The 20,463-nt window shown below is 33.8% G+C and overlaps 1 protein-coding gene across 1 annotated transcript in view; it reads right to left on the bottom strand.

Annotated features, from left to right (window-relative positions):
• The window catches only part of LOC142978931 (zwei Ig domain protein zig-8-like), a 57,014-nt gene that overhangs the window by 29,224 nt on the left and 7,327 nt on the right, over positions 1-20,463 (bottom strand). The window contains exon 2 of the mRNA XM_076123573.1: positions 9,836-10,025. Coding sequence (XP_075979688.1) covers positions 9,836-9,875 — 40 coding nt within the window. The 5' untranslated portion in view covers positions 9,876-10,025. The remainder of the gene's footprint in view (positions 1-9,835; positions 10,026-20,463) is intronic.

Here is a 20,463-nt window from a genome sequence, read left to right as displayed (position 1 = left end):
TCCTTCAATGCAAAAGGGCCACAACTCAAAAAAAAATGAAAATCGTTTTATTGCAAAAATGACACCTGAACCGACTATATTTTATAGTAAAAAAAAACCCCCATCATTTTTGCTTATATTATGGCTGCACTGACTTACTGCCCTTTTTGCATTAGCTCACTTTGACAGGTAATGTCAGTGTAAAACAGCCACTTTGTGAGTTGCGCCCGGAGATTCAACGCAAATGCTCGTCAGTTGCATGAAAAAGTGCCACAATCCAAAATATGTCTGTGTTGGGTGCAAAATTTCGAGTTAATGTGATTATATTTTACAATACAAAACTGCCATATTTTGGAAAACGTCCTTTTTGCATTCAAACATTAGTATTTGTTATTTTTTATTTTGTACTACAAAATTGCCATATTTGAAATACGTCCTTTTTGCAATCCAATATTAGTTAAGTATAGTTATATTTAATAATATAACAGTAGCATATTTTGAAATACGTCCCTTTTGCATTAAATTATTGTGGAATAAATAAACATTTTTAGCGTGCTAGAATGGGAAGGCCAGAAATATGACCGTTTGGCATGATAATAATTTTAGTTTTCGTTACAATTTTAAAAATAAAATAATACATTTTGATGCAGGCAAAGGCAAGAGGCACCCTTTCCTTTCAAATTCCTCTTTCAGGGGCAAGATCCGACCAGTCCTTTTCAAATGCGTCTAGGTCTTCCAGCCATCTCCACTTAAGTCTCCCGCGTCTGCTATGACCATCCTCTGGCATCCAGTTGGCAGATATGCGGGCCCACCTTTCCGAATGCATGTGGATAATGTGGCCGGCTCAGTTTCATTTCAGCCAGGCGGTCTTCTCCCCTACATCGGCTATGCGAGTTTGGGAGCGCAGTATAGAATTTCGGACGTGATCTGTTCTTTTGACGCATAATATACTATGCTCCATCGCTCTCTGGCTCTTTCTGGTTTTCCGTAATGGACCATGTTTGGGCAGCGTAGGTAAGGACGGGTAGTAGGTATAAACATGTCGACGAGCTTTCGCTTCAGTGACAGTGGAAGGTTACCCTTCATTAGCTCTTTCCTGGACCAGGATCTCTTTCAGGCACTTGTGACACGTTTGTCCAACTCTTTGTCCCGTCGGTTGTTAAAAGAGGTTATCTGGCCCTAGCAAGTGTACTCGTCGACATAGTCTATGACGTGCCCGTCTTGCTTCTGTCTTAAGTTATTACGTATGTTATTATCATGCCAATTAAAAAAAAAACCTTTAAAACAAATAGACCGACCTGGCCATCGCATGATTTGATTATTAGTATGTATCACACTACACAGCACGACGAGAAGTAAATGCTCCTGAAATGTTAATGGCGAATTTGTGTTTTCTTGCGATGACCAAGTCGATCTATTTGTTTTAAAGGTTTTTTTTTTAATTGGCATGATAATAACATACGTAATAACTTAAGACAGAAGTTCCTTTAAGTAGAGACTAAATAGATTAATCGACTTGGTATTATATAGATCTCACAACTTTTTACGGCGAGACTTGAGGTTTTTTACAGAATGTTTTTGATGGCATCTCACTTCTTTTTGTAGAGCGAACATAAGTCCAATTTGTATGGAAAGACGTTTTTTTTTCATAATTCAACATATTTTCCTATGGGAAGTTGTTCAGTTTCATGGGCTAAACACCCTTACCCACCCTATACCCCCTCCCGTTATGCCTCATATAGTAGGTACCTATTTACACCTATTTATTTTTATTTTATTTTCTACAGTAATAATAATTCATTAACTGCAAATGTAACCTTGTAATCTTATACATTTATATGAGATTACAAAGTTATTGTTGCAGTTGGTGTATTTAGAAAACTGGACCGAAATTAGAAAATATTAAATTTTTCCCATGATTAAGACACTAAACCCTATTTGTATTCTAAATTTGAAGCTTCTAAGTCTGCTAGAAGTACCTTAGACTTTTGATGATCGGTGAGTCAGTGAGTCAGTGAATCAGTGAGTGACAAAATTCAAAATTTTATCAAGTTGTCATTCTTAAACTACTGGTTCGAATTGACTGAAATTTTAAATATACCGTGTTTATACAATGACTGATTAGTTGCTGAAAATCCAGGCTTCTTGTTTTATCCACAACGAAATTATGGGGGGGTCAAAAATAGCCCGAATTGCTTCGAGAAAAGGATGTTACGGCCGTGCCGCTTTTTTTTTGCTCGACTTGCGGGGGCACTTCCGTGCCCCCAGATGTTGTAAAAAATACGTCGCTAGATTCGGGACAATAATTAAGAAAGAATTTTCTCGGCGTGACAAGAATGGTTAACGAAGAGACACAATTATAAAGGACACTCAACAAAGAAAAATTACTAGATTTACATAAAGCTGATCTTATTTGAATTGTATACGAAACTAGCGGAAAATCCCAGCAATGCAGTACTATTTTCACAAGTCATAAAAATTTTCATCAAATTTGTTCGACAAACAAACTTTAACTCTTTCTTATTAACGCTAACCATTATACATAAATGTTTTTTATGACGTTTTGTTGTAGTTTTACATTGTTGATAACTTGAAAGAAGTTTACGGGCGTTTTATTTTCGCGTTTTTTGTGTGTTTCTATGTTAGTTTATCAATTATCAACATTCTTAATTGACGATGACGCAAAATCAGTTCGTAATTGCTCCTTTCTTCGTACTTTACGTTTTGTATTCAGCGGTTGAGAGTGAAAGCTCTAATTACTATGATCAAGCAATTTATTTTAGTGCCGGTACTCCGTTTCCAATTCTCCACTAAGTCAAAGGCTTGAGCCAAATAAGGATGGAGCTCAGACGCTGGATAAGGATTAGGCACACAGAATAGAGGCCGTTTCTTTTGTGATTAGATGCCATGCCTTTCATCATTGAGTCGAGGGAATTTATCTTAGTCTTGTATTTGGTTTGCTCTGATAGCTTAATGTAATGAGCGAGAAGTCTAGTAATTAATTTTGTTGTTAGAATATTCATCAGTATGTAGGATATGTGAAGTCAATTTAATTTATAAAATTGTAGGTTTAATTCTCACTATAACCGTAGCCACTCACACTCTGCAGTTGGACAATAATGTTTTCTTTAATATAATTGCCAAATTATTCCCGCGTGGCGGACTTATGCAACCCTTCCCACACTCCGGGAGCAGCACCCTTGCCTAACAGTAAAAGAATATTAGATTATCTTTTAACTGTAATAATAAGCCTATGAAAAAAAAAGTATTGGAACTCATATTTACATCTCTCTTGCCTAGTAAATACCTATATAAAAATTAATATTCTCACCTACGAAATAGTAACTAGACATTTTTTAAAGAACAGTAAAGCTCTAAGCAAGAGTACATTAGTACGCAGCAGGTTATTTAGACTCTCAATGTCGCCATTTTAAGAAGTTATAACGACAATATTTTGTGAGAATTGTAGTAATTTACGTAATAAACGTAAACATTACATTACACTTATGAGTCGGCGCGGGATACAGCCTCCAAGAACTGTTACAATTAGAGACGAAGGACTAGAGACAACAAATGGAGTAATTATGACTATTTATGTTTAGCTTCAAAAAAGATTATGAGTCTATATTGTGTAGTTACTACTGGGATTAAACGATGTTTATTATTGCCTACTTATTAGCTTGAATTAACGATAAACTTTTGGCAAATAGTTAATGTGCTGTTCTCTTCTACGTTTTTCATATGTCGATAATAATTTGGTATTTTGATATATTTAGATTCATGGAAATCTATATATTAAGTAGGTAGGCGTAAGATATTGTTTACCTTCGAGAAGTGTGGCGTAAACTACAAAATATTGGGTACTTAAAAGATTAATTCGTAGAATTTTCGAATATGTTAAAATATATAATAATATGGTTGATGTTTTTATTCCTATAATCCGATAGGTAGCTACAACATGGCAATATGACGGACAGTCGTTCTGAGAACAAGGGTCGCTCGGCTGTTCAAATATTGTTTTAATTAGCAACTCATTTTAGAATTTTCAATGAACCCTTAGTAATTAAACAAACTGAAACGAAATTAAGCCATCTTCTTTTGTCAGCGGGATAATTGTGTAATGGATATGATATTTTGATTCGGTGCGCTACGAATATAGATTTATGTAAAATCCACAAGCTATGAAGTGCGAACCGTTCACGTTATGAATTTTTGAAAAGCTTTTATAGGTGTACAGTTCTATTCATAGATCAGAAAATCCTATATTGTGTCGACAAAGTATCAAGCTTTAAACGTGGCATACCGACATTAATCCCGTGACGTACATATGACTCCTACAGAAAAAATAGTGCCTGGGGACATAGAGCTGCCGTGACTAGTCGATGTCACGTCACGCCAATGTTGCCGGCAAAATGTTTGATTGCTTTGTTTGTAACTCGGAATTGGTGTTTTAATGGAACTCCATTTTTGAATGTCGGTACGGAGTTACATTGTGGAGGAATACTCTATGATAGCCATTTAGATTACTGTGTTCGTATTACGATAGGTTGCCAGTCACACAGCGGACGGATTTATATTTTAATTTAATGTAAACTATGTACATTGCAGTGGATTTGCATTACAGAGAATGTCTACACTAAGCTGTAACAAGGAATAACGTTGTGTGAGTACAGTACGTTTATGTTAACGACACACTTAAACTATTTCTTAGCCTTTTATGAGTGTTTATGGCAGCACTTTACTTCAGCTTGTGGTTTTTCTCAATTAAGTTTCACTTAATTGTGCATGAAGCATTTACATAAAAGTCGCGGCTTTAAACTTAATTTTGTTCCTTAAGAATTTTTAATTGAGTGGTTAATAAATGAAGGGCAAGAGAGTCGGTAAGCCTTTAATTAGGACAGCGGGTCCTAAACATCAGATAAACTAACTAAAAGTTTGTCGCGAAGTTAGCCCACTTTAGTACATTCGACAGCAAAGTTCAATCCCTGTTCCACTTTTGGTTTTCGCCAAGTTGAAAAAGTTTTCAACTTTGTAAATTTAATAGTTTATCTTTGCAAAGAGTTTGTAAATGTATTAAAAATTATGACCCTTGGGCACAGCAGGCTTAATTCAGTCATCATAATGTTAATATTGTAGGTTCCGCGATTCCGAGAATGCTCATTTTGTATTAAACCAACTTTACTGGTTATCTCTGGGGAGGCCCCATGTTTGAGCATAACTTAAAAAATACTCCGCTGAGCTGCTGTACTTAAAAAAGGAATGGGGAACCACTTGCGCGTAATGCTGGTGAAATGAGGATTTGTTTAGTAAAGTCTCTAAATTGTTATTCGTTTTTTGTAGACATGATTAAAACTAACACCAAAATGAATGTCAGGTTTAAGATTTACTTAAACAACAAGCATAGAAAAGATTGTCGCATGTTAACATACAAACAATATCAATCTTGTAATAACTAGACAAGAGTAAAGCTAGCTAAATACAAATTGCACAGAAAGTAATGAGAAACGAAGAATGAGCTAAGCAACTTACTAGTGACGCGCAACCGCGAAGTTTTTGCGTGGGAGCCTCTAATACTTGATTTCAAGTACCTACAAGGTTTCTTACCTCTTTTTATTTATTGAAACAGCAAAACATAGGTCTAAGGCTTACAGAAAAGAACCTTTGATCACAATTGATGGAAACAACTTTACAAATCAAAATAAATACGAAACGGTTAAGGCAAATCTTTTTTCTTTTTTTATATTGGATGTATTTTGGGACCTTTATAACAATTTTGTAGCGGAACGTTTATCCTGCTTAATCCTTTTTAATGTTATAAATAAAAATAATTAATGTATATTAATAAAAGTGTATTTGTTACACTTTCACGCAAACTGTATAATGAAATCAGATACACTGATAATATAATTTATGACCTTTATGAATACCCTGGGGAATCTTTTCACGCGGACGAAGTCGTAAATAGAAGCTTTTAATTTAATAAATCTGTAGCGCAATTCTCTACAGCCGATTTGACATTTAAAATATGCTGAACATTTAGTTCCTACGGTAACCGCTAGGGGTGCTTATCAGGTTTTTGATAGCTAGCCGGTTGTTAATAGTCGCTAGTAGTAGGGAATTAATAACAATAGCCCCTCTGGTCATCTGCTGTGCCTCTCTTAAAGGCTTTAAAATATTTACTATTTGAAATATCTTCGAAAATAGTATCTCAAAGCCGTATAGCTAGTACATGTTGCTGTTTGTTTCGAAACTATTCTATCCGTATCTCTGATAAACTGCAAATATACTTAGCATTACTCCATGCGTTTTCCCAAGTGATTTAAGTAGGTTTCCAATCAGACTTAATAGAGTTGATTACTAATATCGAGTATGGGAACGCTAGGTAACTTCGTGACCCGATTCGTAGATGTATATCGAAAAGCCAAATAGACTCCAGTAGCGCGATTCTGTTCGGCCGGTACTATCAAGTATCGAGAGTTTGACATTTAAAATGTACAGTAAAAATAGTTCTTGCGGTGGCCGCTAGAGGCGCCTATCAGGTCTTAATACAAATGTCTTTTCCCTATGAAGGTTTGCTACAATCTCTACACTAATCTAAACCTCCTCTAAATATGTATCTTGACATCCATACCGTCGGTAACAAGTACTTACTACGCACATGATTTTATTTTTTGTCTAGTAATTTCTAGTTTGACTAGTTAACCAAAAGTTCTCCTTTTTTACTATATTTAGAAAGTCAAGTCCAGTCAATGTAGGTCAAATATGCTTAAATATTCGCTGAAAATATCTTTCAAATAGTAGTAAATTGCTTCACGTTATATTCAAGCATTTTAAAGTTTAATCAACTCCCATTTTCCAAAGCACAGTTTTAGAAATTTTAAACTTGCGGTACCGTAGAAATATAAACAACAAAATATAATAACACGTTCCATATTAACCTCGAAAATATATGTCAAAGACATTCAAAACTAATAATCCACGATTGAAATACTTGTATTTTAGTTAACTTTATTAAAATAATAAGAAGTATGTATTTAAACTGGCGGCCATACTCGACTTCGTCCAAGTTTAAAGTACTATTTTTTCTTGTTGATCCCTCTCCTCTCCTCTGAGAATTTGGGTCCCGTCGATCCCATACAAACCTTGTCTTAACAATTAAAAACACATTAAAAAAGGAAAATCCAATATAGTTTAACTGTTTCAAAGTTATACGTACATACATTTTGAGAATACTTTGTATTTATATATTTAGATGCAGGAGAAAATGTGACAACGTAAAAAAATATGAGTAAGTAATGAACACAATTATTCATTTCATTGTCTATTTACACAAACATTTTAAAGCAATGCAATTATTCTTAATTTCATTTAATCGCGTGCTACACCTGCAATATTCGAGTAACTTTCGAGTAGCTTTTAACACTTTTTTGCCGCGAATAGTTCTCAACGACACTTTTCATGGAAAATATCTACTACTTCATAACTAACATGACAACTGCATAACTAAACTGCACCGAATAGACATTAACGTATTATTAACAATATAATCAGAGTCAATTTTCGGTACATATTATCTTCAAACTCTCTGTGAACAATTTTTTCTCCCAGCACACAGTACCATGTTCGAACATAAACTGGGTTTTTTATTCAAAGTAGGCTCATTGCATGCCTGCTTGATAGTCAAACTCTGCAGTGGTTTTGTACGTGTTATCGCTACGAAGAAGAAACGGAACAAACTACATGAGCTGCATTGCGATTAGTTTCCTTGAAAAAATATCTTAAAAAGACTCTACTCCCACGGTAGGAAATCCTTTCTTAACAAGCTTTTATTTTATCTCTTAAATCCCATTGTTGAGCGAAAAGTCTTATATTTGATAAGCGTATATCTGGATTATTTGGCTAAGTACCTAAGTAATTGTTTATTATTATAGTTTAATGTTTATGAAACGGTTCGTGTTGAACTAAAACCGATAATCTATCGGTAAATTAACATATTGTTGAGAACGCCTACGTTGAAACCTAGTAAAACAATGTTTTCTTACGCACTGATGATGTTTTTTTTACGTTGTACCCTTAGAAACATGTACCTTGTATTGTTACAAGGCACTTAACGTTAGCAACATACTGTATAAATCTCTGTTGAATTCATCTTTCAAAATTCTATCCTTGTCAAGTCAAGTTAGAGAATAACAAAGGTTTCAAAGACATTTGAAACCTGAAATCAAATAGCTATTGTTACCGACGTTTCTATTCTAGATCGTTATCGTTGATCAGATAATACGGGAAGTGAAGATGGCTTAGCCTTGGTAGATGTCGGGGAATAAAATAAATAAAGATATTCTTTGAGTGGCCAAACTCGATACGTCGTTGGTGTGCCTCCGTATTGTGATAAGGAAGTAAAGTAAGTAGATACGCGAGTGTAAGGTGTGGGTGTCGCGGAGAGCAATATCTTGATGTTAGGAGTTCGATCGCTACACGTGAAGGTCTTATTGCTTTACTTCACATATCCGGGGCTATGTAGTTTCTTTCATGTTATGTGTAGGTTTTTGTTATTTCGTATGAACAACGGTAAAAGTTTTATATACTTGCATCTTTATATAGATATTGTTGTACGAGTCGTTTCTACAATGTTAACAATGATGAATTCAATAAAGATGTATTTCTAAATTGCCCGGTATAGCTTTTATTTCTTCCGTTAAGGAAAAATCGTTCCACCAATTATTATAATTCTCGTTTTATTGACATTGATCGCTCTGCAAACGCTCATTCTTCTCATTTTAAAAGATAAAGTGTATCTAAACAAAGCGATTTATATAAAATCGTTGGGGTGTAAGAGTGCTTTAATTAATTAATTCAATATGTAGGTATGTTTGCGGCGATTTTTCCCGAAAACGTAACGATTTTAGCCGAACCCGTTAGGATCCAGCATCCATTAGTGCGATCCCTCCAGCGATAAAAACGTGCTTTGTTCCGCGTCACGTCCCGTTATTTTTTATTCCTCCACTTTTTGAACATTAAACTGGGTATTTTGTAAATATTTCATTATGTAGTCGGCCTATTGAAAAATAAATTTCAGTCGAGATAAAAGGGTTTTGTTTGTTTGCATTCGAAACCAAATTGCGATTAGGTCATGACTGTTCTTTTTATTGTTAATCTGAAGGCAAACAATGTGCTTTTATAACTGAATTATACACGTCCATTGTTGTACTAATGGCGTTACATTACATTCGCAGCTGGAAACATATAAAAATATCTTTACGCTGATTGTAATTTTACTTGAAATCCTCACAATGGTTAGCGTTCGTGAACTTCGAAATTGTTGGGTGTGCTTTATTATGTGCGGATTTAGAACAGAATATGTTTATGACCAATTGTTTTATAATTCGTACTGTAGGTAAGGAAGTTTTTACTACATCGACATAGTCGTCGGAGAAAGGTTCTCTAGGTTTTCTGTGTCCAGTATGCGCATAAAATATCTCAGTCGACAAATAGTTTACGTCATGTTAATAGTCACTATTCAGTTCATTGCTGCTTTGACGTAACGTGTTAATCACTATAATCTTATGGGGAAAACCATATATGGCACAAGTATTTGTCCTTGGCCTGATTGACAATTTATCTACATTATAAGTATGTATCTGGAAGTATACAAGTATGTTTATCAATTATCCGGTTACCATAGTAGGTACAAGATCTGTTTAGTTTTAAATTAAATGACCTTGTATGAGTTGTCCAAAAATGTTTGTTTTTGTAAATAGTTATGTAAATTAAAATATAACTTTAAGAGAAATACATATTTATAACAATCTTAATCGGAATAAAACTTACTTACTTAAAAACCAATAACAAAACTTACCAAACAATATGAAGATACAGCTGAGGTGTGCTGCCCACATTTTGTCTATCGTCTGTTCACATCATGTGTCAAGCACTAATCACTGTCCACTGGCACTCGTCTGTCTATTGTCACAAACACACTGATCATTGTACTGTTTAGTTATGTTCAGTCCGACGATTACGATACTCGGTGATCAAGCTGCAAGTACCTGTAGAAAAAAAACGTTGTTATAGATTTTTTTATAAATAATTCTCCTTGTTGATTTTTTAAACCCACGTTTAGATTTGTTCTTGTGCCGCGGAGACTTTTACGAAAATACTAATAAAAGAAACAAAGTACTAAACATGTGGGAGTCGAATCCACCTCCCACAGCACTGGTAGTGGAGCGACGACCTAACCACTGCGTCTCGGAGGCGACAATGTAAAATATAGGTAGGTACAGTCACGTGTAATCAAAATATCATTAATATTATTGAATAGAAACATCAAAGTAGGTGTTGTTATAAATTAATAATGATTGTATAGTGATTTAAAGTAAAAGTTTCAAATTTCATAGCCGCTGTCAATTATTTGGTCGTGACCCCTGTACAACGTTTACTCCAGAGAATAGAACCTTGATTTATACCGATCAATAGAAAAAATAGAACAATTTTTAAAATTACACGAATGTAACGTATAATTATATAAATTATACGGCATTACGTATGGTTATAATGTATGAAAAGTGTGGAACTCGTTAATTTAATAGGAGTATTATGAACGATAGCTGCTCTATTGTTATAAGTTGGTTTAAGCCGGAAAGACGATTAATTACACACCAACGCCTACACAAATATGATATTACCATACAGTAAGCCTCCCATATAATTTTGATTCTACTTTCGATTTTAGTTTAATGTTACAAACTAATGGTATGTGGTTTACCCTTCATAGTTTCAACAGCATTGAGAATTCAATGTATTTTTAGAACAAGGCGTAACCTTCAAACACTTCTCGAGTAAGGCTTCTGTGATATTTGCCTAACAATTTAATTTCCACTCTGATTAAAATAACTACCGGTAGTACTAACCTTCAATACAATAATATCAACATCATTAGTATTTAATTTTAACAGGCGATTAAATTCGAAAACTCATAGGAAAAATATAATCAATCATGGAATAACTACATTAGTGTAAAAGAAGAATGAAATGTGACAATATAAGCAGTAACTTGTTACGTCAAACTAGGATAAACGCAAGACTATTTTTGGTCCAACTCTCTAAAACTGGGATTTAAAATACATTTTTATTCATATGAGATTAGTTTCTGCCGCCACTCTGCCTGAAAGGTTTTTCATGATGTTATTCAGGATAAATCCATAACCACGGCCGAATAAAACTAAAATTGCAAACAGGTAAATATAAAAAAAAAATATTTTTACGAAATATTTCATAAAAGAGCTTTCAGGCTATATTTTGTCCTTTACGTTTTACATATAAAGTCAGTCATGACACGGTTTTTTTAACACGTTATACTAGTAGCAACTAACACTGTAAGTTGCCCTTATTTAAATTTGAACCATTCCATTTTGTTCATATACGTAATTTAGAGTATAGTTCAAAGTTTTAGATATACCTAGTACCTACTTTTACGAATAGAGCAAATTAAATGAAGCATTTTTAAAATAGCATGTTCTGCCTAAAGTCCAAAGTATTCATATTTGCCTTTTTAAATATCTTTCAAATGCTTTATAAACAATATTGCAACTTTAATAAACCAGTTCTAAAGCATATTAATTTCAACTTCGTTCTAACTTAAATAATGTTGATTACACATTTCTCAAAAATATTTTAAAGAAGACTATTGACATTTTCTCTTCAATATTTTTAGGCCTTTACATTTTTAGTCATTATACTACAAGTATCTCATTTCAATTCACTGCAAAATTAATGAAAAGAGACTTCTAAGAGTGTACTACATTTTTATATTTGAATTATAATATGGTTATGTATAACTTTAACGCAATTTTCTACAGTCGGTACTATTGAGTATCGAGAGTTTGAAATTTAAAATGATACTGGAAATATCGTTTCTACCCGCAAGAGGCGCTGATAACATTTCATAAAAAAAATGGCCGAGAGCTAGCCAATTAATAGTAGTAAGTTAATATTCAATAGTAGTAAGAGGCCTCGGCCTTGAGAAATCCATACCTTTTTACACGTTTCCATTATTTCTATTCTCCTTAACTCTATTGCTTTTGAACACAAAATGCAATAACATCTTCTCAAAATGTATGCGTGAAATTGCAATTAGTTTAGTGCGACGTAGGATGTACACTGGCCGTAATACCTCGTGTAAGCCTTGGTGAGAGCATGACAGAGCGTGCTCCAAGTACTCAAGAACCTGTAAATACAATCAACAATTTGTCGGTTAAGTAACGCGCTCGTTTGCCGGAGTCTAAACAATTAGTTCCCCGGCCAGCGTAGTTAGTTAAGTGCCTAAGACCTGCACACGACGTGGGTCAGTGCCGAGATGCGGCTTTTACATCCACTTCTGTACTTACTAACAGCTTATATGTGCTTTAGAATCTCATATAACGTTATATAAAATATATACGAATACTAATGTAAAATCAAGTTCTGTGTAATGCATTTGTTATCTTAAAGTAGACCTTAATAAGAAGTCATACAAAAAGTAAGCTAGATTTTATTTTGAGATTTTGGAGCGATATGTAATAGCATGCCATATATAGCTCTTCAGGTATTTTTCCTAATGAAATAAGACAATGTGTAACATTTATAGTGCAATGAATATTCAAATAGAGTTCCTGCTTAAACGTCGCGATTGAGTCAACCGATACGCACTCGACGCCGGGGTCAATTCCGTGCAGCTAGTGCCTTCTTCAATGACTTTGCAAAGGATAGCCACTGGAAACTATACAGCCATACGAGAGCTCAAATTATTAAGAAAGACAGAGTATAGTAATGAATTTGCTGCAGTGTCAGAGCACTTATCGGCTTCATATACACTTACATAATACGAAATGCAATATACATTTCTGGTTGTGAAATAGTAGTATGTGCTTAAACATACATACATATTATACCTAAAGTTGTAGGTGGAAATGTATGAAATATATCCACGTTTCGTCGTTTACTTACAATGTATGTACTAGATATAATATTTAGATACCAAGAGTGTGAGAAAAAAAGTTATAAATAGGCGATATTATTTATAAAAATGTCGTCAAAGCTAACGTATTTCTGAACATTATGAATTACATGTCACCCCATCGACTGTTCTAGTGATGGATTATTTTATTCTATTTTTGTACCACTAAAAAAATATTTTAAGAACTCAATTATTTCTTATTCAGTTATTCAATAACCACAAAGCGATATTATCACTGTATTATTTTTCAACACATTTAATGTTGGAATGTTTATTTAAACAAAAACGTTTGTTAAACATTATACTGATTAGTTTAATGTTTATGTGTTTACCCTTTAAAATAACAATCTTTTACGACTCTCTAGGCTGCCGTTGGCCTACACACATTCCCTCGTTTCTACCGCATAGACGCCGACAAAAAATATGAATACGTATTCTCTATTATTTATTCAATACAGGTATAAACATGCAACGTTTATTGCGTTCCGTGCTTTTGTAATAAATCAATAGAATATGAAAGACAGGGCTAGGAAGCATTTGACGTCCGTATCAATATTACGAATTGCTTATGAACGATTAGACGTTAGTTGTTTTTTACCTAATATGCCTGTACAAAGTACCTGTAGATATAAAAGTATCGTGGGATAATTACTACCCTGGGACTCTTGTGTTTGTGAGTCTAATGCCGTCACTCACACGATAGCATAATTATCTACGACCTACTCACAGTGAATATAACATTTTATACATAATAACACTCATAAGTTATTCGAAAGAACACATAAAGCCTCGTATCCACTAGGCAACATTTGACGCGCGACATGTTGCTCAACATGTTTCGCAACTTGTTGAATGTTGACGCGGAACATTTGTTTAACAACGTTGTCTGTCCACACATTCTTCAGTCGTCGACAACATGTCGCCAGAGGAACTTGTGTTGATTTCAGCACTCGTTCGTTACACCACACTACGGACATTGTTGTGCGTCACGTCTCCACTCGACAACAATTGATGCTCAACTAACGATGCACTTTAAACAAACAACAAGCCGCGCGTTACGTTGCGCGGCAGCTGGCAACGTCGCGCGCAGTTGTGCAGCGTTGCCGTACATGTTGAGATTCACGTGTCGCGCGCCAAATGTTGCCTAGTGGATACGAGGCTTTACGTAAGTACAACGTCGACAACGAATTATAGAGGTATGTAGATTCGTACAACGTATGAAATCGGGGATGTTTTATGTCGGGCATAAATTAATCTAGATTTCCACGTGCCAGATCAAAAAAATGTACGACATGCCTACGTGCCTTATTCATATTCGTTTTGTGGAAACATAATTTAGCTTTTATATTTGACCTTTTTGTCGGGTTTTCTAGTTAATTAGAGAGGAAAACGAAAATTTCCATTCACGCTAAAATAGGCCTCAATTTACAATTGAAGGAAAAATATAATAATATAAATCAATAGTAGGGGCGTCGATATAATTTCCCCACTCGATATGTTCGGTTCAACCCCAGGTATATATTTATTTGGCGATTGACAAGTGTTTAACAAGCGCTTGTCGGGTTTCTACCTGAGAACCGATTTAGATCTATCCGGTTCAAATGCTCGCTTCAATAATTTCCTTACTATCGTAGCCAGATGTCCGACCGTCCGATTTATCAAGTCAAAGCGGGCTATGAAGCAAGCGTGCACGTTGCACGGAGCAGCTAACGTGTTCATAGCACGGTAGTAGTTATTCAAATATATTTGCGGAATTAACTCTTGAATTTGCAACCTCGTGTAACTTAGTTCAATGCAAATAAACTATAATGAATACGAATACGAGTTTACGAAGAGAGTTTAAAGGTAACGGGTTATAATATGTTTGGTATACATTGCGGCACATAATTACACGGCTTTGAGTCTCCGACGTATATAACTTAGCATAAACCACAAGCAAACCAAGCTAGTTGCCTTGTTATCAGAGACAAGTCAACTTACTCATCATATTAGATAACTATTTTGATGCAAAACGAATGAGAAAAAGTTCTGACACCGACAAATGAATATATCACCGGAGGTTCGCGTCCAGTTACATTTTTAAAATTCTATAATTATGCCATGGCTACAATTTATCCCAAAAATATGAACAAACTTGTTTGTTAAAATGAAACATTTATAACTCGCATCATTTCATTTTAAACTTTCGTAATTAGCTGTTGTAGTTTTGTTAATAAAATACCGTTAACAAATATTTCAGAAATGTTTTAGTTATGTGCTATTAAAAACATGAATATCTGCACTATTATTTGATGAAAATACATATTTTGCTTGTGTAATTTATATTCATTAATGTGAAACGTAAATTTTTGGGTTTGTTAAATACACAAATTATTTTTATTGTATTGGTAAATGCAGTATTATCATGAGATTAAATGTGGTGGTATTAATAAACCTATATGTAGCGTGATTCTTTATCTCTATCACTATTGATAACAACCGGTTAGATGAACACTATTTTTGCAGTACATTCTAAACGTTAGAGTTTGATATTTAGAATGTATTGCAAAAATAGATCTAACGGCGCCATCAGCGCCTCTGACGGGTGTCATAGGAAACATTTTGGCAGTACATTCTAAATGTCAAAATTCGATAGCTAGCCGGTTGTCGGTAGTCGATAGTGGTAGAGAATCGAGGTACGGTTGTCGATACTCGAAAGTAGAAGAGAATCTTGTTGCAAATAGAATTGGTTATTACATTATATTATGATGTGTAGAAAATATTTTAAGACATACCTAATTTAAATGTGGTGCCAAGAGTCACAAGGGCAATTTGCATACGTTTTTAAGTTTCATAAAAATTCCAGCTCTCAACGTTGATGTCATTACAAGGCACACCTTGTGACATTTTTGTCTCTATTAGACTGGGCTCACGCTGTGGGGTAGGTAATTAATTAAGTATCCGTTAAAAATAAAAACTGTTCTATGACTACTCGTGTGTTCTCGAAAATTGTAAATTGACGTTTTCTTTGAAAACTAAGTTATTGCTTAATTTAATTGACTTAAAAATAATTAGCACAGCTTAGTTCAGATTATTTTAAGCTGTTCTGATTATGATTATATACTTTGAACTATTTTATCTATTTATTTATTTATTTGAGATATGAGTACTTTGTTTTCTTGTGCTTACTTAAACACAAAATATTTTACAACATACGCGTATAACTAATGCAATTGCAAAAATACAATACTATAATTGTCACGTATTTGATATCGTCCTGTTATAAAATGCCATAAAAGTTATAATGACCAAATCCAACTCGATTTCAGTAAAGCTTAGCTTTGAATCCATAGTAATTATCCACCTGCTTTATTTCGTAGCTTTCATTTTCAATTGAAGTAGTCCGCGCATAAGCGGTCGAGTGACAAATGACAGCACATTATATTATTCACTTAGCGCCGTCGCATGTCATTTGGAAATGTAATAGAAAATTATGGAAATTATAAATGTAGAGTCAAGACACAGATATATACAGACAGTTAGGTATGTTTCCTATGACTTATACTATATAGTAGCTATTAAATAGGACTGTAGTTTAATACCTTACAATCTGCTCTATCGAGTAACGAGAGTTTGTTATTTAAAATGTATTGCGAAATTAGTTCCTGCGGCGCCCGCTAGAGGCGCTGTCTAGATTTTTATAGACAATTCATCGATAGCTAGCCGGTTGTCAATAATCAAATCGCGTCAGAGTAATACAAATATTTACATACATGGTTTTGGTTGAAATGAGACTATAGAACAGAATTCAGTTAAATAGTGAGTGGTGGATATTTTGCAGACAAAAAGCTAGTATGTGCGTGACTTGATTAAAACAAACATTTATTGCATATTCATTTGTTGATAAAAATAAATCCGAAATATGTTTACAACAATATTTTTGCTCGTTACAGTTTGATCTGTTAAAATAAATAATATTTTTAAACTTAATTATTGGATTTTACTCCATTTATCTAAAATAATTTTTAGCAGCTTAAAATTATTCGAGTTCTGAACAAATAACCCAGATTAATTAATAAATTGCAAATATGTTGATATTGGCCAAGTTTATTTTAGATTGACTTTCAAATAGATTCAAAACTTAAAAACGCTTAAGGCATACAATTGTTATTTGTTAAGTTTGGATTTATCTTAACTTCTGCGGATAGAAATCGAATTACAAGTCTGTTTTGACCCTGCAACACTACGACTCCTTTTGACGTTTGGTATATCATCATCATTGTCTATAAAAATCTGATTTCAATAATATTCTTTTACTCTATCTATACTAATATTATAAAGCAGAAGAGTTGGTTTGTTTGATTGTTTGTTTGTTTGAACGCGCTAATCTCAGGAACTACTGGTCCGATTTGAAAAATTCTTTCAGTGTTAGATAGTCCATTAGGAGCGGAGTAGCAACGAAAAATGCTACAAAATGGGGAAAATTATGACCCATTCTCTCGTCGGTGACAAAAGCGAAGTTGCGCGGGTCAGCTAGTCGTATAATATTTACGTAACTAAAAATAAAATAAGTAGGTATATATATTTTTATTTGGTTTACTTATTTTTATTCAATCGGGTTGGTAAAATAAACAAATGTTATATTTTTATATGGCTTCGCAAGTTAAAAAAACAGTAACACAATATTCAACGAAAAACTTATACGATTTTTAATAATCAAAACCGTTACATGATTTTTATTATTTGATTATAATTCCCATAATCCCAAAGACACTGGCAAAATACAAAATGCAGAGAGCTTTATAAAAAAACTTGATTGAAAAATATATTTTTAACTTGAAGCTTGTGATATTTGAAACAAATTGGAGTTACATTCGTTATTTAAAAATCCTAGCGTGATTTTTGACGGTGATATTTTTGAGGTAGTTTTAAAAATAATATTTCTAGTATTTCAGAATTGTAGCTGACAATATAACGACCTGTATTGCTTTGGTACGAGTTATTATTATCGTTATTCTCAATTTGAACACGATACACTACTCATCGACGATACACATACTTAAATACATATATCTTTACACGATATTTGAATATTCAATATAATAATTTGTGATTATTAGATTAACTATTAAAATTCAAATTCAAGATATTATTATCCTTTATTTCGTAAACTTCGTCCAAAGTAAGTTTTTGAAATAGCTATATTTTTTTTTACGGTTCTGGAAAAGCTCATGAGAAGAAACGGCTTGAAATCACGGCTTGCCCTTTAGCCAATATAACATTATGTGGTAAATTATTAGCAAATCAAGATATGCACTAAATAATATGCACAATGATTTTAAAGACCGTATGAAGTAACTCAATAGTCATACAACGTGAAAGTTTTGAAGTCGTCTCGTTACTGTGTCGAAACTCGAATGTATATTTAATCAACGTTACTTCTCCCGCGTATTTTCTAGCCATACTCTCAGAACATCGATAGTTATACTCGTAATATAGCTGTGCTTAACCATATATGTGTAATTTAATTAACAGAACTCAATTTGTCGACGTAGAATATCAACTTCCTTCGCCGATAGGAAATTAATGAGAGTGATCGTATATCAGCATATAGGTACAAGTTTCTGCTTTAATTAAGAAGCTTAACTTGTGGAACACTACAACCTGTTATTATACAATAAACAGATATTAAGACTCTTCATTCTGAAATCTTGGAATTCGGGAGTAAGTTAAATAACTACCAAATAATTTTTGTATACGGAAATTAACTCGGCAAGACATAATCAACTCATGCCCGGTTTCTGAGGTACATTTAGCGGTAGTTTATTTATTCAATAGCGTTTTTTATATGAGTTTAAACGCTATTGAATACATAAACTACCGCTAAATGTACCTTAGAAACCGGGGGTTAGTCGTCGCATTTGTTATTACTACGACGAACAAATGTGTAGTTAACAGACTAAGTATTATTTAGTCTAAGTATAACATTGGTTGTGTTTGGAAATCTCAATAAAAAAATGCATAATTATTGAACGATTGTCTTCTAAATTGTCCATTAAATACTACTGGAATCACTTTAGTTCAAGTTAAACGACTACGTGCAATTCGAAGCGTTGACATCAATCTACAAAGTGAGGAAGCTAGTCTAACCGTCAATGGGTGACCGCTTTGAGCTTTGAACGCTTGCAATAACGTCGATGCAAAACAAAAAGTCAGACATTTTCAAGCGATTTCAAACACACCGGTCCAACGGCAGACATAAAAAGGTAATACATTTTTTTATCATCATTATAAAATGCTATCTTTGTACGAATATGATAAAGTGGCTCATTACGACTTTGTCGATAACAGTACTTGTTTCTTTAAGGACGCTTTATAGAAACGAAAATTGATTCAGTAAAATTGTTTCTGCAGAGTTAAGTTTATTGATTATGTTACGAAAGGTATTGGATTGGGGTTGCTATACAGGCATGAATAAGAAATTAATATTTATAATTTGATATACATAATAATATCTAGTTTGCGGTGTAATAAATAATATCTTAGGTCTAGAATGTAACCGTTTGTAGTGCTTGACATTTACAAAAGCGGTTTGAGGCGTTGCAAAAAGAACAATTGCTTCAATCTTGTGAATAAACAAGCGAGGTAATGTACGCGATACTAATATCGACACTCAACAACCAGTTTGCTATCGAAAAATTGTGGATAAAACCCTTGCCTAGAAACTATTACTGTAGTTCATTTTGTTTATTTATTATTTATTTTAAAAAAATGTCAAAGTCTCGATACTCGAAAGTACCGACTGTGAAGAATAACACATCAGTAGCGTTATTCTGTACAGTCGGCTCTCTTGAGCATCGAGAGTTAGCCATTTAAAATGTATTGCAAAAATAGTTTCTACGGCGCCCGCTAAAGGCGCTGAACATATTTTTCCAAAAGATTTCTCGATGGCTTGGTAGTTGTCGATAGTCGATAGTGGTAGAGAATCGCGTTACTGTGGTAAAAGTACATAAAAGAGTTAATACCCATGGCTGTCGTGCGCTGACGCGCTCGTTTATTAAATTGACTAACCCATTGCGTATTTCACAGAAAATATTACCAACACTAGTATTATTTTTATGATTTATTTTAATTGAGTTATTACTCAGAAATTCTAGTTTCATTAAGTAAATTACGCGCACTGCGAGTTAAATATTCTTAATTAGTTTTCCTGGCAACTCATTTAAATCAGCTAAAGGCTAAATACTGAAAGTTCATTCATCTTTAAGTGACGCTTATAAGGAATTCTGTCCTAAAACTTCTTGTGAAAATGACAGAGACTGTGCGAGATTTAAACGCTACTTGACATTAAAATATGGCAAAAAATACGGCCATTATAATATTTAAAATAAAAAATACAGAAACGCGATTCGCTACAGAGGATACTATCGGGTATCTCAAGTTTGAGATTCCAAATGTACTTAAAAATAGTTCATATGGCATCCGATAGGGGCGCTGAACAGTTTTGAATACAA

Source organism: Anticarsia gemmatalis, chromosome 15 (assembly GCF_050436995.1).
Source record: "Anticarsia gemmatalis isolate Benzon Research Colony breed Stoneville strain chromosome 15, ilAntGemm2 primary, whole genome shotgun sequence".
Lineage (NCBI taxonomy): Eukaryota > Metazoa > Arthropoda > Insecta > Lepidoptera > Erebidae > Anticarsia > Anticarsia gemmatalis.
This window is presented reverse-complemented; position numbering and strand designations above follow the sequence as displayed.